This window comes from Myotis daubentonii, chromosome 21 (genome assembly GCF_963259705.1).
Source record: "Myotis daubentonii chromosome 21, mMyoDau2.1, whole genome shotgun sequence".
Classification (NCBI taxonomy): Eukaryota; Metazoa; Chordata; class Mammalia; order Chiroptera; family Vespertilionidae; genus Myotis; species Myotis daubentonii.
The window spans coordinates 15,187,663-15,203,888 of NC_081860.1; the positions used below are offsets into that span (position 1 = coordinate 15,187,663).

Consider the following 16,226-nt stretch of genomic DNA (forward strand, 5'->3'; position numbering starts at 1 on the left):
ACACTGAGGAGGGACCAGCCACTTGGAAGGTGAAAAACAACGAACAGATGTCGGCAGTTCTCTCGGGACGGAGCTTGCGTTGTGAGCCCGGGGGGCAGAGGGGTGAGATCCAGTTACCAGCTGGAAGGCCAGAATGCCAGGGGCCAGCGGGGTCGGGTGGGGTGACCTCGTGGCTGACCTCCGCGCTGAGATGCGTCCAGCGCCGGGGGATGTCGGGGTGGGGGGGGGGTGGGCCCCTGGAGTCCCTCGGGGTCCCCATCAGGAGCCGGGGACATTGCTGGTGCTTGTGATGTGCTCTGAGGAGGGGAGGCACCCCCTGTCCAGCGGCCTGTGGTACCCAAGGTCCTGGGTGCTGCTGTGTGATGGGCCATGGCCAGCCTGACCGGCTGGTGGCAAGGTCACAGGGCAAGCCCCGCTTTGGGGAGGGACCATGAGATTTTGTCATTAACCCAGCTGCCCAGGGTCGTCCGCCACTGAAACCTCCTGGATGCCACTGAGGTCACCCCACAGGCTTCTGCCCCTTATAACGTGTCCTCGGTTCTCTCCTCAGTAGCTCCTGCTCCCAGTCCTGCTGGCCGTCCCCCGAGACCTGGTACATCCCCTGTGGGTGACATCACAGCAGGGACAGGGACGCGAGTCACAGGCTGCAGGCGGTGCTGCCCCCATCCAGGGCTCTTCATGCCTGGCCCCTGGCCCCGTCCAGGACTTGCGGAAACAGGTGACCTCCAAGTCCTGCAAGCGCGTCCTCCCGCCGGAGGCAGAGAGAGCCCTGGTGTGCGCACGCCCCTCTGGGAGACCCTCTCCCCCAAAACCCCTGCAAAGTGGGAAAAGCCTCAGGCGGACACCCCGGCGCTGGAGACGGCGTCTTCTCTCGTCTAAAACTCAGAGCAGCTCCCAGAGCCGGTGGGCGGCCGCTCGGAGCGCTGGCCGGGGCGGCCGAGCTTCCCGCTGTGGCAGGCAGACGGGCCCCTGCGACGGGGCTGCAGCCGTGAGGTGGGGAGACACGCAGAGCCTGCGGAGCAACAGAGACGAGGCGTGGGAATGGCGCCCACGTGGACACCCGCCCGAGGAAGCCTCACGCCGACTCCGACAGGGAAGAGGGAAGCGAGCCCTGGGCACGGCAGGCGGGTTCCCAGCAAACCCGCGTCTCCATCCATCCGGCAGGTGAGAGGCGGGCAGTCCCAGGCGCCTGCCCCCAAAGCCCGGCTGCTTCCCGGGGTGCCCGCTCCAACCCCCGCATCTCCCCGCTCTTTCTCACGGGACCCGGGTGGGTCTCCCCTTGGCTGCACACGAGAGGCCCTGGGGTGTGGCCTTCTGTGCGGCCCAGCACGTGGCCTTGTCCAAACAGAGGCCTGGCCTTTGCCCCTGGGTCTGGGAGGTGACCTGTGTCACCCCTGAGAGCAGTGTGTTGGCTGAGGGCGGGAGTGGGGCCATCATGTGACTTAGGCTGGGGCTCTGGGTCCTGCTGCACCAGCTGACCTGGGACCTCGTAACCACGCGGCAATCCAGTGATCCTGCCCACACGCTGGGCGTGAGTGAGGTCCCGGCTGGTGGTGTGCTCTGCGCATCGTCTCTCTCTGAGGCCAGGACAGTCACAGTCCTGACTCCACAGGGAGAGGACGCGATGCTTCGTGGATGCTGTGCGCTCTGACCGCCCGCCCCTGTGTACCTCTGGCCGTGGCTGATCTTAATCTATACCCTTTCCCTGTAATAAGACATAACCGTGAACAGACAGCCTCAGTGCGTTCTGGGAAGCCCCTAGCCTGCAGCTGGAGTCAGAAGCGAGGACACTGTGGCTCGGAGAGTGTGCCCTCGGACTTGGCAGAGTGGCCTAGACTCCGTGCAGAATTGTCAGAAGAGCCTGGCGGTTCTGATAGGCAGCCATGTCTGGGAACACCCCCCAGCCAGAGGCTGTACCCCATCCGGCAGAGGGGTCACCTGCTTTGCTCGAGGTCAGCTGCAAGGAAGGCGCTGGCTCTGGTAAAGGGTCCCAGAACCCCCCCTCAACCCCCCTCCGCCCCCGTCACCTGCTGCCCCTCCCAGAGCGGGACCGGCCGAGCGGGGCTCACCTGGCTCACGGGCCCCTCAGGCAGGCAGGTGCTTCCAGGTGCTGACGAAGGCCGTGGGGATGAGCGAGTAGGGCACGGTGGTGATACAGCTCCAGGTGTCCGCCGTGGGGTCGTAGCAGTCCAGGGTCTTACACCGCTGCGTCCCGAAGTAGCCGCCCACCACGTACAGCTTGTTGCCCGAGGCCAGGGCGTGGCAGGACATGCGCTTGGCCGTCATGTCCCCGATCCGCGTCCACTGGTTGGTCTCGCAGTCGAAGCGGTAGGCAGAGGCGGCCGTGAACTCCGTGTCGCCGCCCATGATGAAGATCTGGCTGCCCAGCACGGCGGCGGCCGTGTACCGCCAGGGCTGGGGGCACTCCGCCTTGATGGTCCACCGGTTCTCCGCGGGGTCGTAGCACTGGACTTTGGACACCATGTCCCGGTGGATGCTGGTCCCCCCGAACACGAAGAGCTTCAGCTTGGCGCTCACCACCGCCGCGTTGCTCACGCCGTCCCGCAGCGGGGACACCATGCTCCACTTGTTAGCCCCGGGGTCGTACTTCTCCACCTGCTTCAGGGACACGGACGGGGAGGCGGGGAAGACGCCCGCCAGGGACGTGTGTCCGCCCACCACGTACAGGCAGTTCTCCAGCTCCGCCGAGCCGTGGCCGAAGCGGGCGATCAGCATGGGGGCCGCCTTGGACCACTCTTCGTGGACGGTGTCGTACACCCACACGTCCTTGGACACCCCGTTCTCGGAGCCCCTGCCCCCCGTCACGTAGACCTTGCAGCCGATGGCCGAGGCGCTGAACTCCTTCCGGGGGCTGGGCAGGTCGGCCTTGGGGATGATCTCCTTGGCCTTGTGGTCCACCTGGTAGACCTTGTCGCACATGAAGGTCTGGCCGCCCAGGATGAGCAGCGTGTGGCCCGCCTTGCGCGGCCGGGCGCAGGGGCTGGTCACCACCCCGTCGTTCTGCAGGATCCGGGCCTTGCAGCGCAGCGCCTCGTCGAACATGCCCTGCGTGCGCTCGCCCGCCAGGAGCGGGGCCTCGCGGGCCACGGCCTCCTTCAGGCAGTCGGAGGGCAGCAGGGCCAGCCGCACGCCCCGGAGCAGCTCGGGCAGGTGGGCGCTGCGCCCCTCGAGGTCGTGCCGCACCCACTGCAGGACGGCCTCGAGCACCGCCCGCTCGTCCTCCGCCTCCAGCTCGTCGCTGGAGATGAGGTCCAGCAGCTTGTCCTTGGAGAGGCTGTTGAAGTCCTCGCTCTGCCGCACCGTCTCGAAGTGCGCCAGGCACATGCGCCAGGCCAGCTCGTGCAGCCGGCGGCACTGGTGGGCGTCGGACAGCAGCATCATGCCCAGGCAGTTGGAGGGGAACAGGTTCTTCTCCAGGAACTCGGCGGCCGCGTCGCGCACGTCGTGGAACTGGAGCATGTCGCCCGCCTCCAGCAGCGACTCGGCGTTCTCCTCGTTGAGGACGATGCGCGACGAGTAGGCGAAGTCCAGCAGCAGCTCCAGCACCTCGGGGTGCAGGTTGTCCTGGAAGTTGACCGTGTCGTCCCGGCTCTCCCGCAGCCCGTGGCTGAACATGGCCTCGAAGTAGCGGCTGGAGGCGGCCAGCACGGCGCGGTGGCAGGGGAAGGCGCGGTCGCCGGCCCAGAGCGTGACGTCGGTGAACATGCAGTGCTTGCGCAGCGTGTTGAGGTGGGCGAGCACGCAGTCGGGGTGCGACGCCTTGTGGAAGAGCGTGATGTTCATGGAGCCCGTGCTGCTCCGCGACTTGCGGGTCTCGTGGACGCTGACCGACATGCTGAGCCAACCTGTGGGGACAGGGACACAGGTGAGAGCGGCCGTTCTTTTTCTTTTATTATTGATTTAAAAGAGGACGGGAGAGGGAGAGAGAGATAGAAGCATCAATGATGAGAGAGAATCACTGATTGGCTGCCTCCTGCACACCCCCTACTAGGGATCGAGCCCGCAACCCAGGCATGTGCCCTTGACTGGAATCAAACCCGGGACCCTTCAGGCCGCAGGCCGACGCTCTATCCACTGAGCCACACCAGCTAGGGCCAGAGGGGCCATTCTTGATGCAGTGACTTGGGGGTGGAAGCACAGACCTTGACTCCCCTGCCCCCACCCCTCCTCTCTGCTCAGCTCTGTCCCTCATGTCAACTGACTACATCTCGAGGGCAGCACGGCTGGCTTCACCCGCCCTTAGAAAACTGGTTTTGCTCCCCTGAGTTTGGATCCACTCTGGAGCCAAAGGTCTTTGCCCTGATTATGAGCCACCCCCGGGCGGGTCCAAGCTGTGCCTCCCGTGGCTACAAAAAAACAAGCAAATAGCCCTGGCCGGTTTGGCTCAGTGGACAGAGTAGAGCGTCAGCCCGAGGACTGAAGGGTCCCGGATTCAATTTCCCGTCAAGGGCACCTACCTTGGCTGCAGGCTGGATGCCCGGCCCCAGGGGCCAGGGGCCGGCCAACAAGAGTCCCAAGGCCCCCGAGATCCGCCTCTGCCTGCCTCCCCCTGTGAGGCCCAGTCACTCTCTGGCACTGCTCAGGTCACATGAGCTTCTCGGTCACCAGGTAGGAGCAAGTAGGCGTTCACCCGACGGATCCAGGTTCAAACGCGGCGCCGGCGCTGGGTCTGAGGCCACTCGGCAAACGTCCCTGGTAAACCAAGTCCAGCTGCCACCCTCTGGGTGCCCGCACAACTCTGTGGTGGGGTGGGGCTGTCAGGGTGAGGTCAGCGGAGTTTATCAGCCCCAGACAGACGGACAGACCACAATTGGGCTGTGTGCCCTTGTCCTAGAGCCACACCACGGCGACGCAGCGTCCCAGCTCTGCCCAAGGAGCCCGAGCTCAGCCGGTGGGGCTGCGGGAGCCGGGAGGACGGGGCTCGTGGGTCCCGAGAGGCGAGGTGCCAGCCAGGCTTGGGGAAGGCGGGACGAGCGGCCGCCGCCCAGAGCCACACAACCCAGTCTGCCCTGGATTCTGCCCAGACCTCAGCAGGGCGGAGTCGCCAGGAGAGGGGCGGGTGGGGCCGCTGGGAGCCCAGAGGTGGGGCTAGCCGCGGGTCTCCCATGACGGGGAGGGTGCTAGTCAGGTTCACAGGAAAGTGAGGGGACTGGCCCTCACCCCAAAACCACACAACTCAGACCTCTAAACCCTGGCCCAGATCGCTGACTCGTCAGTAGGGTGCAAGCAACTCTGGTGGTGTAAGAGGGAGTCCAGAGGTGGGGCTCTTGCTCCCCCCAGGCCCCTGCGGGAAAGGGACTCGGCTCCAGGGCCCTGGCGGCTGTCGCTTCAGCTCCCTCCCAGAGCCACAAACCCCAAACTCTCCTCACAGGAGCAGCCCAGGGCGAGTGGCTGCGAACAAGATTTTTTTTTTTTTTAAATATACATTTTTACTCATTTCAGAGAGAGGACGGGAGTGGGAGAGAGAGAAACATCAATGGTGAGAATCATGGACTGGCTGCCTCCTGCACACCCCACAATGGGGATTGAGCCTGCAACCTGGGCCTGTGCCCTGACCCGGAAGTGAAATGTGACCTCCTTGGTTCATAGGTTGACGCTCAACCACTGAGCCACACCGGCCAGGGCTCACTGGCAATTACTTCCCGGGCATGACCTCCGAGCCCGGCCCTGGGACGGGTGTCATGGAACCCAGAGGCTGGCCTGGCCCGGCCCGCCTGCAGGATGCTCCCCATCCCCGGCTGCATTGCCCAATCTCGGTTCCGGACCCTGCAACACCTTTCCCTGAACCGAGCTGTGATTGCTAAATCCTCTGGCTTCTGTCACTCAGTCGTCACACACTTTGCAAAATGTGGCCTTTCCCCCGGTGACTCCAGCCACCCCGTCACGAGGGGCCTCTGGCCCGTGCGTCACGCTGGGGGCAGCTTGGGGGCTCCCAGTGGACATGAGCGTCGTCCTGGCTTCCGTGGGTTTAAGGCACAGCATGTAACTGCACCATGCTGCCAGGCCCCAGAGTGGCAACGGTCAGCCTGAATGGAGGACCTCAGGCAGCACCTCCTCCCCACCCACACCCTCCCCTGCAGGGAGGCCCTGGGCCACCAAATTACAGTGTCTCCAGCTCACTGCTCACCATCCTTGAAGTTAACTGAGTGCACAAGGAAACACAGTAGCTAAGGGGCAAGACCGGCAGAAAAAACTCCCCAAAAGTGAATGGCCCGGATTCTGAGAGAAAAGTGCACCTAGGGTGGGCACGGCAGCTTCCGGGGTCGCCTGCCCCGTCCGTCTGCAGCGCTGGCCCTCCCCGCCCCCTCCACCAGCCAAGAGTCAGCGGGCCTCATAATGAGGGCGCTTTTCGGCCTGAGGCAGTGGGAAAGGCCCAGCCCCCTGGTAAGGTGCAGGTAAGGCGGTTCCTAGTCACTCACTCACCCTGTTTCCCAAACAACTCCCAGTGGCCAGTGGCCAGGGGCCGGCAGGGGAGCAGGATGGACAGAGCCCAGGTTCCCGCCTCCATGGGGCCGGGCTCGGGGTGGCCGGCACATGAGGCAACAACCAGTGGACAGGACATTTCCACTTCCGGGAAGTTTGAAGAAAATTCAACAGCAGCGACCACGGAGCGCGGCAAGAAGCCAGTGGGCTCGGGTAGGCCCCTCGGAAGAGGGGATGTGTGAACCGAAACGAGCCAGGATGTGATGATGGGTGTAAGGAAGGTTCCAGATGGAGCGCCAGCAAGTGCAGAGGCTGGGTGGGAACGAGGGTGGCCCCTCAGGGAAGAGAAAGGCCAGGGAGACGGGGCACAGGCAGGGGCCATCACAGGCCAGTGGGTGGACTGCAGATGGACAAACCCTGTGACAGCCTCACACTGAGAGGTGGGGTCCGTGTCCCCGAGCAGGTTCTGGGCTGCGCTGGGACTGAGGCCGTTTCTGGGCCCAGGCCTTCAGAGACCGGCAGCTTCCATTCCTCTCCCAATGCCCCTCAGGGGAAGCCAGCCCTCACAGCGGAGGAAGCCGGCAGCCATACTGTGAGGAGGCGCAAGTCGCCCTGCGGATGTTCCAGACGTCGGAGTGAGGAATTCACCTTGGACGTTCCAACCACCGCAGACGGACCCCTAGCCAGCAGTCAGAACTGGGGTCCTCCAGACACACGACCCCAGAGACTACCAGGGCCACAGGCCACCCATCCAAAAACCCGAGACGAGTCCTGATTGACACCGGCAGGCTATGCTGAGGGCTAAGAGGCAACAGCCAACATGGCATGCATGCTCTCAACACGCATGCACAATACAAATGCCAGCACGCAAGCAAGACGGGCGGGAGGCTAGGAGGGGGAGGCAGCCAGCATCTGGAGGCTGTACCCTGCCCCAGCGGCACTGACAGGACTGCACCAAAGCCGCCAGGAGGAAAGGTCGAAGTTCGTCAAAGCCAGTGGTTAAGGCTCAGGGCCCCTGAGGACAGCTCAGCCAGCCATTACTGTGAGACCTTGGGAAAGTTAACGTGACGATGACAATCCTATGAAGATAGGGTTGTTGTGAGAACTGAACGAGACAGGAAGCGGTGAGCATTCAGAGCAGCCGGGCCTAGCATGCCTACCCCAACAGCTGCTTTAGTCTCGTTGCTGCCATTGCCAATGTCGTCGAGGAGCCCAGCAGACACCCCCGACCCCTGCTCCAGCCCTAACCTCCGCTTGGGATATGGCGGATTTTCACTGTCTGGCCATTTTTAAGCGGTTTGAACTGTTCATGACTGGATAGTATTTTAATAATCAGGAAAAAAAAATACACTAGAGCAGTGGTTCTCAACCTTCCTAACGTCGCGACCCTTTAATACAGTTCCTCGTATCGTGGTGACCCCCAACCATAAAATTATTTTCGTTGCTACTTCATAACTGTCATTTTGCTACTGTTATGAATCATAATGTAAATATCTGATATGCAGGATGTATTTTGTTACAAACTGAACATAAAGCATAGTGATTAATCACAAAAGCAATGTGTAATTATATATGTGTTTTCCGATGTCTTAGGCGACCCCTGTGAAAGGGTCATTCGACCCCCAAAGGGGTCGCGACCCACAGGTTGAGAACCACTGCTCTAGAGGTGGGTTTTTGTTGTTGTTTTTTTTTTTGGTCCAGCCGGCTGGATCTGGGTCACTCCTGGCACTATAATGACAAGGACTTAGGCACTAGTCACATATCACACACATGCAAGGCTGCCCGGGGCAGCAGCCACCCCAGGCTGGGACTGTGGGCAGACACACCACAAGCGCTGCGCTGGCGCAGATGCCCGCCCCGCCCCCGTGTCTGCGAGGACCTCAGGGAGCCCTCGGGGTGCAGGCGTAGCCATCCTTCCCATTTTCAAGTGGAAAACAAACGAAGCAGCCTATTAAGCACACCAATCTAATCGTTAATTGAAAGGAAAATTGGTATGACCACTGTAACTGAATCAGGGCCACAGATCATTCCAGATACGAGGCAACTACCAGACAATGGGCCCTTTCTCTAGCTGTTCCTGCCTTCCACCGGCCCCCCTTTACGAAAAAAAAAAAAGTATATATAGTCAAAAATGTACGTGCCCTGGTTTGCATTAAAAATGCAATGGATTAGAACTGTTCGTACGTTTGTCGTGGATTTAGTTTGATTTTGTTTTCCAGCTTTTCTTTGTGTGTGAAAGGTTTCAAGGCTGCAGAATTATATAACGCACGCCTCTGCTTTCACGGCGTTACTCTGCTGGTTGCCACCCGGCCCCGCCCCAGCCCTGGGCCTCACCCCTTCCTCGAATCCTTGCCTCACCTCAGCCCCATCTCTCCTGCAGGGGATGGGCAGCCAGGCTCGGGATGTTGCTTCATACGCCGCTTGGCAATCACTGCCCTTCCTCTTCAGGCGGTCCCAGGATGTCCCCTATCCGCTCCCCAGGAAGGGGAGATGGGGCGGGCGGCCAGCCTACCCCTGAGCTCACCCCCAGGGCAGAATCCCCACCTCCACACCCTGAGCACACAGTGAGACAACCTGGTTCCCAGCTGCCCTCTCAAATGTGCCACACACCCCGAGTCCCCGGTGGGCAGGGAGTCCTGACCTCACCCTACACGAGGGTTGAGGCCGCCCATCTGCCTGGGAGGGGACGGGAGGTCCCAGCAGACCCAGAGGGGCGGGCGAATGCTTCCGCGCCCCGTCCACGTGCTCCAGTCTTTTCACTTAACGCACCTGCACGTTGAGCACACTTGACCAAGGGCAGCCACTTCAGCTCCCACGATTGATGGCCAGTCCCGGGCTGGCAGCAGCCTCTGGGGGCTGGGGAGCCGGAGCTGGCGCTGCAAGTGGATAGATGCTGCGACGCACCGCTCCCGGAGGAAGGTCGCACGGGGCTGGCCGTGCCCAGAGAAGGCGCGGGCAGGAGGTAAGGGGCCAACGTCTGTGAAGGATGTAGCAACACTTGTTGCAAAGAATCGGTAAGGAATTGCGGTCGGAAGGGAGCCAAATCAGAACGTGACTAGCGTGGACCTACAGTGTGCAGGGCTTCTCACGTGGAAGATTCAATCCTTCAATCCTCCCACCCGAGCCTGAGGGGGTTCTGACCGTTTTAATCAGGGTGGGTTAGGTTCTGCTGCAGCAACGAACACCCCCAAATCTCGGTGGCTTTAGAAGACAGAGATTGATTTCTTGCTCATACTACATGCATCGTAGTTCCAGTGGGGGGGGGGGGTCACCTGTCTCATCACTGTCAGTCCCGGGGACCCAGGTGACAGTGGAAAGTGTGGGTGGCACAGACAATTCAGTGTGAGGCCTGGAAGGACACACCTGGCTCCTGCTCCCATCTAATTGGCCAACACCAGTCACATGACGTCACCACTCCCGAGAGGGCCAGCAGTACAACCCTAGCACATGGCCCGTTTCTGTCCTTTGCAAACAAGGGAAAATAAGGGCCCGGGGTGAGTGGTGATGACAGTACTATTGAGGCAGACTGTTACCGAGTGCTCCCTACGGACGGGCCCTGTTCTGAGTGTCTTCTCTGCCCCCCCCCCCCCCCCCCCCCCCCCCCGCCACAGCCTCCGGTCCGATGACCATCTGCACTTTTCAGGCGGGGACTCTGGACCGGGAGACGTGGGCAACCTGCTCCCACCGCTGCCCTGTGCAGCCCAACATCACCGCTGGGGCAGGGGGCCTTCGGACCAGGGTCTCACAAGCCCCGAGGCTTGCTGGAAAGACAGCCTCTGGCCCTCGCTCCTGCCCAGACACACCCGGCCTGGCCCGCTGCAAACCGGGCAGCAGCTCGGCCGAAGAGGAGCAAAGCTTCCATCTTAACGAGGAAAGGAACTCCATTCAGCCCGGGCTGAGCGGTGGCCGGCTTCTCCGTGGGGACCCCCGGGAGCAGGTGGAGGGTGACAGGCTGTGGGTTCCCGTCCTAGGCCAGCACCCTGCTCGGCCGATCACGGTGTCTTCCTGGCAGCGGAGGTGGGTGGGGAGACACCATGGCCGAGCGCTTCAGCTCCTGTGGCAGCAGACATTCTCCCAGAACCTGCTCAGCGCCCCCTCCTCGTGGGAGGAGCCATCCAACTGGTCCTGCAGGGACGTCTCTGGGGCTCCTTCATCCCTCCTGCTCTCGGGAGCTCTTTGTCCGTCTCTCTTCTCAGAGGTGGCCCTGGGCTCCCTGCCCCGGAGAAGCCATAGAGGCCAGGTCCCATGTGTCCTGGGGGGGAAGAGGGGGGCTCCCCTAACCGCTCCCACATCGCCGCCCAGCTCCCCACACAGGACCAGCCCCAGCGACCTCGGGAAATGAGTCACCCACAAGCCACCTGCCTTTGCGCCCAGCTTGGCGCTGCCTTGGCCCAGTCCTCTGGCTTCACCAGCCCCTCGCCCACGGGCACACCCACCGCCCGCAGGCCCTTCACGTGTATCTGGGCAGAAGCGATTTCCTCACTGAGAAAGGGAAAGAAACTGGGAGCTACAGGGCCCAGAGAGGGACACTGACTTGCCCAAAGCCCCACAGCACACCAGGGGCAGCCCTGGAACTAGAGCTGCGGACTCCCGACTTCTAAGTCAGCCCCTCTGCACCCCGTCAGCGGTTTCTCAAGCTTTTCCTGCCCACAAGGGCTAAGCCAATAATTCAAGCCTCATAAAACTCGGAAACACCAGAGGTTGCAAAGACTTCTGAGATTTTACAGCGACACATTTGCCGTCAAGAGAGGCACTGTACAGAAGAGCATCCACCCATTCTACAGAAGAGCACATCCAGGCCTCCGAAGGTAAGGGGACCTACGTGAAGTCATACAGCCGGGTAGGGGCAGAGAAGACTCCCAGAACCGCCCCTCCCCCCCTCCCCCACTCAAGTGCTCTTTCTGCCCACAGGTTCCAGGCGTGAGGGTTCCAACTGTGGGCTCGTGGAGCGGCGGCGCTGGCCCTGGGCCTGTGACACTGAAACAGGTATGGCCCCGGAAGCCTTGCCCACGACCCAGGGGTGCAGGACACGGTTGCGGGGAGCAGGGGACGGCTGGCTGGAAGGTTTCATGTGTCTGCAGGAAAAAGCGACATTTTCCAACTGGACTGGGTTTCTGAGACCACAGAGCGGGCACCTTTATGAACAGGTGAGTGAGCCACAAACGCCCACCCCTTTTCATCAGAAAGGCGCTGACAGGCGGGAAGGAAAGGTTTCACGGTGAGAAAGGACTGTCTGTTGGCATCAGCGCGGCAGTGGGTGGAGGTGGCTAAGGCCCCAGGAGACACACAGGCACGTCGGAACCCACGCCCAGCTCCCCGGCCCAAGCCCTTCCCCCTGACCTTCCGCGGAGGAGACTGGACAGAGCCCTTCCATCCCTGACTCCTCTACCCCCCCCACCCCCCATCCCCACAGCACCGGCTCCCAGCTCCTAACCCCTGCAGGACCTGGAGTCGGTCTGGTCAAGTGAGCGCCTGAAGGGACAGGTAATGGCTTTAGCTCCCTTTGGACGAGGACGGGCAGAGCTGCTCAGGGGCCTGGGGTCCAGGAAAGAGTTGGAACCTGCTGCGGACACTGGGCTGACACCCCGCACCCGGCGACAGACCCAGATTATTATGGGGAGAGTCCTGCTGAGATGCTGGGAGTGAACGTGGGGGTGCGCACCTTCCCCCTGCCCCCCGTGCCCCGGCCCATGTCTTCTGGCTGGGAAAATGCTTCAGCAGCCCAGGCTGAGGCACTTTGATTATGAAATTTCCCACCGTGGATGAAAACCAGCACCTCAGTCAGCCAATGGAATCGCTTGTGTCTGGCCACAGCCCGCCCCCTCCCTGGCCAGGCCACACCCACCCTGCAGATTGGTCCTGAGGGACTAAGGCAGCGGTTCTCAACCTGTGGGTTGCGACCCCTTTGGGGGCCGAACGACCCTTTCACAGGGGTCACCTAAGACCATCGGAAAACATATATAATTACATATTGTTTTTGTGATTAATCATTATGCTTTAATTATGTTCAATTTGTAACAATGAAATTGGGGGTCGCCACAACATGAGGAACTAACTGTATTAAAGGGTCGCGGCATTAGGAAGGTTGAGAACCACTGGACTAAGGGCTCAGGCAATGGCTGGTCTGGGGGGGGGGGGCTGCTGGAGTGGGTTCTCCTAGGACCACCTGAGCAGAAAGGACACCTCCAGAAGCCATCATCTCCCTGGGGACTCCCAGGGCCAGCACACCCTCTCCTAGCAGCTCCCCGAGGGCAGGGTTCCAACAAAGACCCTTCACACAACCAACTCAAAAACGAATGAACAAACCACCCACTAGGGCTAGGCAATGCTCCCTCAAGTATCAGTGACAAATGGGGAAAAACCCAGCCTTTCACTGCAGACCACACGCCCCCAGGCCCAGCCCCCCCAGGCCCAGCCCGTCTTCCGTTCTTCCTGCTCTCCTCTCCCCACACCCGGTTCCCACAGGTTCCGGGCGCTATTAAGGGGCACGTGGAGTGTGCAGGTCGCCCACAGCCCCGCTCTCTGCACCACACACAGATCCGGCTGCAGCCCGCGACCCCGGGGGGAGGTTTCTACCATTTCTCTCCACCTTCCTACCCACGACCTCCCTGGAGTCACTTCCCGACACACGGAATTATCCAGACGGAGCTGCCCGGCCTGAGAGAAGGCTGACTCCTCGGACCCCCACAGGCACAGCTTGGGGACCCAGGACGGCTGCCTGGTCTCACTTAGGGCACCAAACCTGCCCCCGGTTGGGGGGACCTTGCGTCCTCCCTCTTCCCAGTCCCCAAACGCTGGCCTTCCCCAACATCCCCTAATACAGTTCCTCATGTTGTGACCCAACCATAAAATTATTTTCGTTGCTACTGTTTGAATCGTCATGTAAATAAATATCTGTAAATAAATATCACAGGCGACCCCTGTGAAAGGGTCCTTCCACCGCCAAAGGGGTTGCGACCCACAGGTTGAGAACCGCTGCCCTAAGGACACCTAACAGCACACCTGGGCCCATTAAGCATCAGTCCACCTAAGAATGGGAGACTGACACTCAAGGTCCCCGAGGACTGAGCCAAGTCAGTCACCGGGGTCTGGCCCGTGATAAGAAAAGGGGGTTCCCTGCCCCTCCCCCCAGGGCCACTGACAACTTCCCATCCTCTGTCCCAGAGTGAACCCTAAAAGCCCCAGGCCCCTGCCTTCTGTCCGGACTCACCAGGGAGGCCGACACTCAGGGGGCCTTCCCCCGGGCTCAGGGCAACCCAGCGGCACCCCAGAACATCCAGACTGGACCTTCAGGGGCCCAGGTCCGCCCCCACCCGGCCGGACCCTTTGATCAGTTCCCCTCATAAAGGTTTTTCTTTGCTCAGAGAGAATGGAAATGAAATTTGGAGGATCTGCTGCAGCAGCAGCAGCGGCACAAAAGGGCCTGGTGCCCCTGGGGCCGAGTCTCCCAAAGGAAAAGCTACTCCAGTAACTATGGGTTCACAGGGGAGGGGGGACCGTGCCCAAGCCGAGGGGTCCTGCAGTCAGGGCAAGAGGTGAGGGGTTAGGGGCGCACGGGGAGACAGCCGGCTGGAGGAGGAGGCCTGCCCGGGGGGCTGCCACCCGGGGGGCAAGGGGGTGCCTCTGCAAACAGAGACAAGGGGGTGCCCGGGGCGGCGGGCACTGCGCTGCTTCAACCCTCTCTCTGCCCCGCTCGGCCCCAGGCAGGCAGCCCCCCGGCCCTCGGGGTCCGGAGTGCGGGGACTTGGCCGCTCGCAGCCTCCTCTTTCCAGGATCGACAGCAATTTTTCCAAGAGAGTCCGCGGGCTCAATGAATCAACCACTCCCCGGGGGAAGGCGTCGCCACATCCATTTGCAAAGCAATTCATTCGCCGGCGCAGAGCTCCCGGCAAAGACAGCCCCGCGCCCGCCGGGTCCCCAGGCACCGCAGGCGGGAGGGAGGGAGGGGCGGCTTCGGGGACCCGGTGGCGGGCCCGTCCCCACCCCCGCCATTGTCCCCGACTCCCCTCCGGACCCCGCGGTGCTGTCCTGTGCGCCTCCGGAACCCGGCCCCGCGGAGGCGCACTCACCCACCCGGGCCTCTGCCCAGGGCCGCGCAGGACCCGGCGGGGGCGGGGTGGGGACCGGTGCCAACGCCGGCGCCGGGTCCCGGCTCCCCCGGCCCGAGGCTGCGCCCGCAGCCCGCTCAGGTACTCACCGCTCGGGGCGCCGCCGCCGCCCGCTCCGCTCCGCCCCGGCCGGTCGCCGCGATCAGAGACCCCGCGCCTCCGAGCCGCCCCCGCCGCCGCTCGGCTCCCCTCCCCCGGCTCGCTCCGCGCCCGAGCCTCCGCCGCTCCGATGCAGCCCTGGCGCCGCCAACAAACTAGTTTCTCCGGCCTTCCCGCCCCGCCTCCCGGCCCGCAGCGCAGCAGCCAATCAGAGGAGGCGCCTCTGTGACGGACGGCGGCCGAACCTGTCATTTGGTCCCTAGGAGGGTAAGGGGGTGGGCGCTCCTAACCGGTACAGTGAGGGGGCGGGGCAGGGAGAGGAAAAGGACTTCGACCAGATTCTTAAAGGGACAGGCGCGGAGGAAGTTTGGAACAAAACCCAGTGGTGCTCGGAGTTTTCAGAAAGAGGGAGCTTTATGGCTTGGAGATGCCCCTCTGGCACCGGGTCTATGGGGTCTGTGTGAGCCCCACTTTCAGTTTTTTGAAAGCATTGAGGAAACATTTTTATTTTATTTTATTTTTTTTAAACTCTGGGCTTGTTTTTAGTGTTTGGGATTTTTCTGCAGCCGCTAAACTAAACCCTGCGTGTATTTGGAATAAGTATTTCTCAGGGTACTGAAGTGCTCCTACTGAAACTGGACAACCTATGGGTCCGGGCTGCCTGTCGCTACTTGAGCCAATTAAGCAAAGATAGGACTGAATCCTAAATGAGTGTTTATTCCAATAATGCAAGGCGGCATGGGAGAGCAGCAGGTCATCCACCAACATCTGCTCCTCCCCCCTCTCCACCCCAATACATCTGCTTATATTGGATAGAACAAAGATTACATGGAGAAGTAGGTTAAAAAAAAAAAAAGAATGGGCGTGCAAAATTAATATTACAGGCATGGGAAAGTAGGCAAAAGGAATAAAAATGGGTATAAGGGTTACAGCTTACAAGCAGTGTGGGCTGGGGGCTGGGCCTGCATGGTTTGGGGCAGTTGACTCCCAGGTCCCTGGGGCAAGGGTGACTCCCAGGCCCCAGGGGCATACAACTCCCGGCCAGGTTAGAATGGGCTTTCTTTCATCAGAAAAAAGCAATCAGGGTTAGCAGAGCACAATTCATATTTCTTATAACTAATAGCTAGTCCCCACTATGCTATTTCTGCCCCTGACCTTTCTTTAAATATTCATTCATTCATTCATTCATTCATTCATCTATTCATTAATTCATGCCACAAACATTTATGGGATGCCTGCGGGAGGCGCTAGTCTTGGTGGCATGGAATGGTCTGTAATTTCTCCTTATCTTCCGGGGTTCGCCTCTCATTCCACCACATCAGGTGGCTGGGTGTCCTGTAGACACATCTGTAAGGCGTGTTGACCCTGAGAAAGGAGATACCTACACCAAGAAGGGCTCCTGGTGGCTAACTGGGCCCAAATTTAAAAGGCAGGGGGAGGGAGAAAAAAATAAGATAAAATAAAAATAATAATAATAAAAGGTGAGGGAGGGAGGGTGGGTGGGAAGTAGTCAACCAAGAACCTTGCTTGCATAGATCAGCGGTTCTCAACCTGTGGGTCGCGACCCCTTTGGCG

General features: G+C 61.1%; 1 protein-coding gene across 2 annotated transcripts; it reads right to left on the reverse strand.

The window, feature by feature from the left end:
• Positions 1-2,042: 2,042 nt before the first annotated feature.
• Positions 2,043-14,808, reverse strand: KLHL25 (kelch like family member 25). Of its 2 annotated transcripts, none has more exons than XM_059678379.1 (2): positions 14,642-14,808; positions 2,043-3,866 (listed from the first exon to the last, which is right to left on the reverse strand). In XM_059678379.1, exon 2 carries the CDS (start codon positions 3,853-3,855, stop codon positions 2,086-2,088), a length of 1,770 nt encoding a protein of 589 aa, XP_059534362.1. In that variant the 5' UTR covers positions 3,856-3,866; positions 14,642-14,808; the 3' UTR covers positions 2,043-2,085. The 2 variants fall into 2 exon arrangements, with proteins under 2 accessions (XP_059534362.1, XP_059534363.1); XM_059678380.1 differs by lacking the exon at positions 14,642-14,808 and adding an exon at positions 4,479-5,096.
• Positions 14,809-16,226: the final 1,418 nt, after the last annotated feature.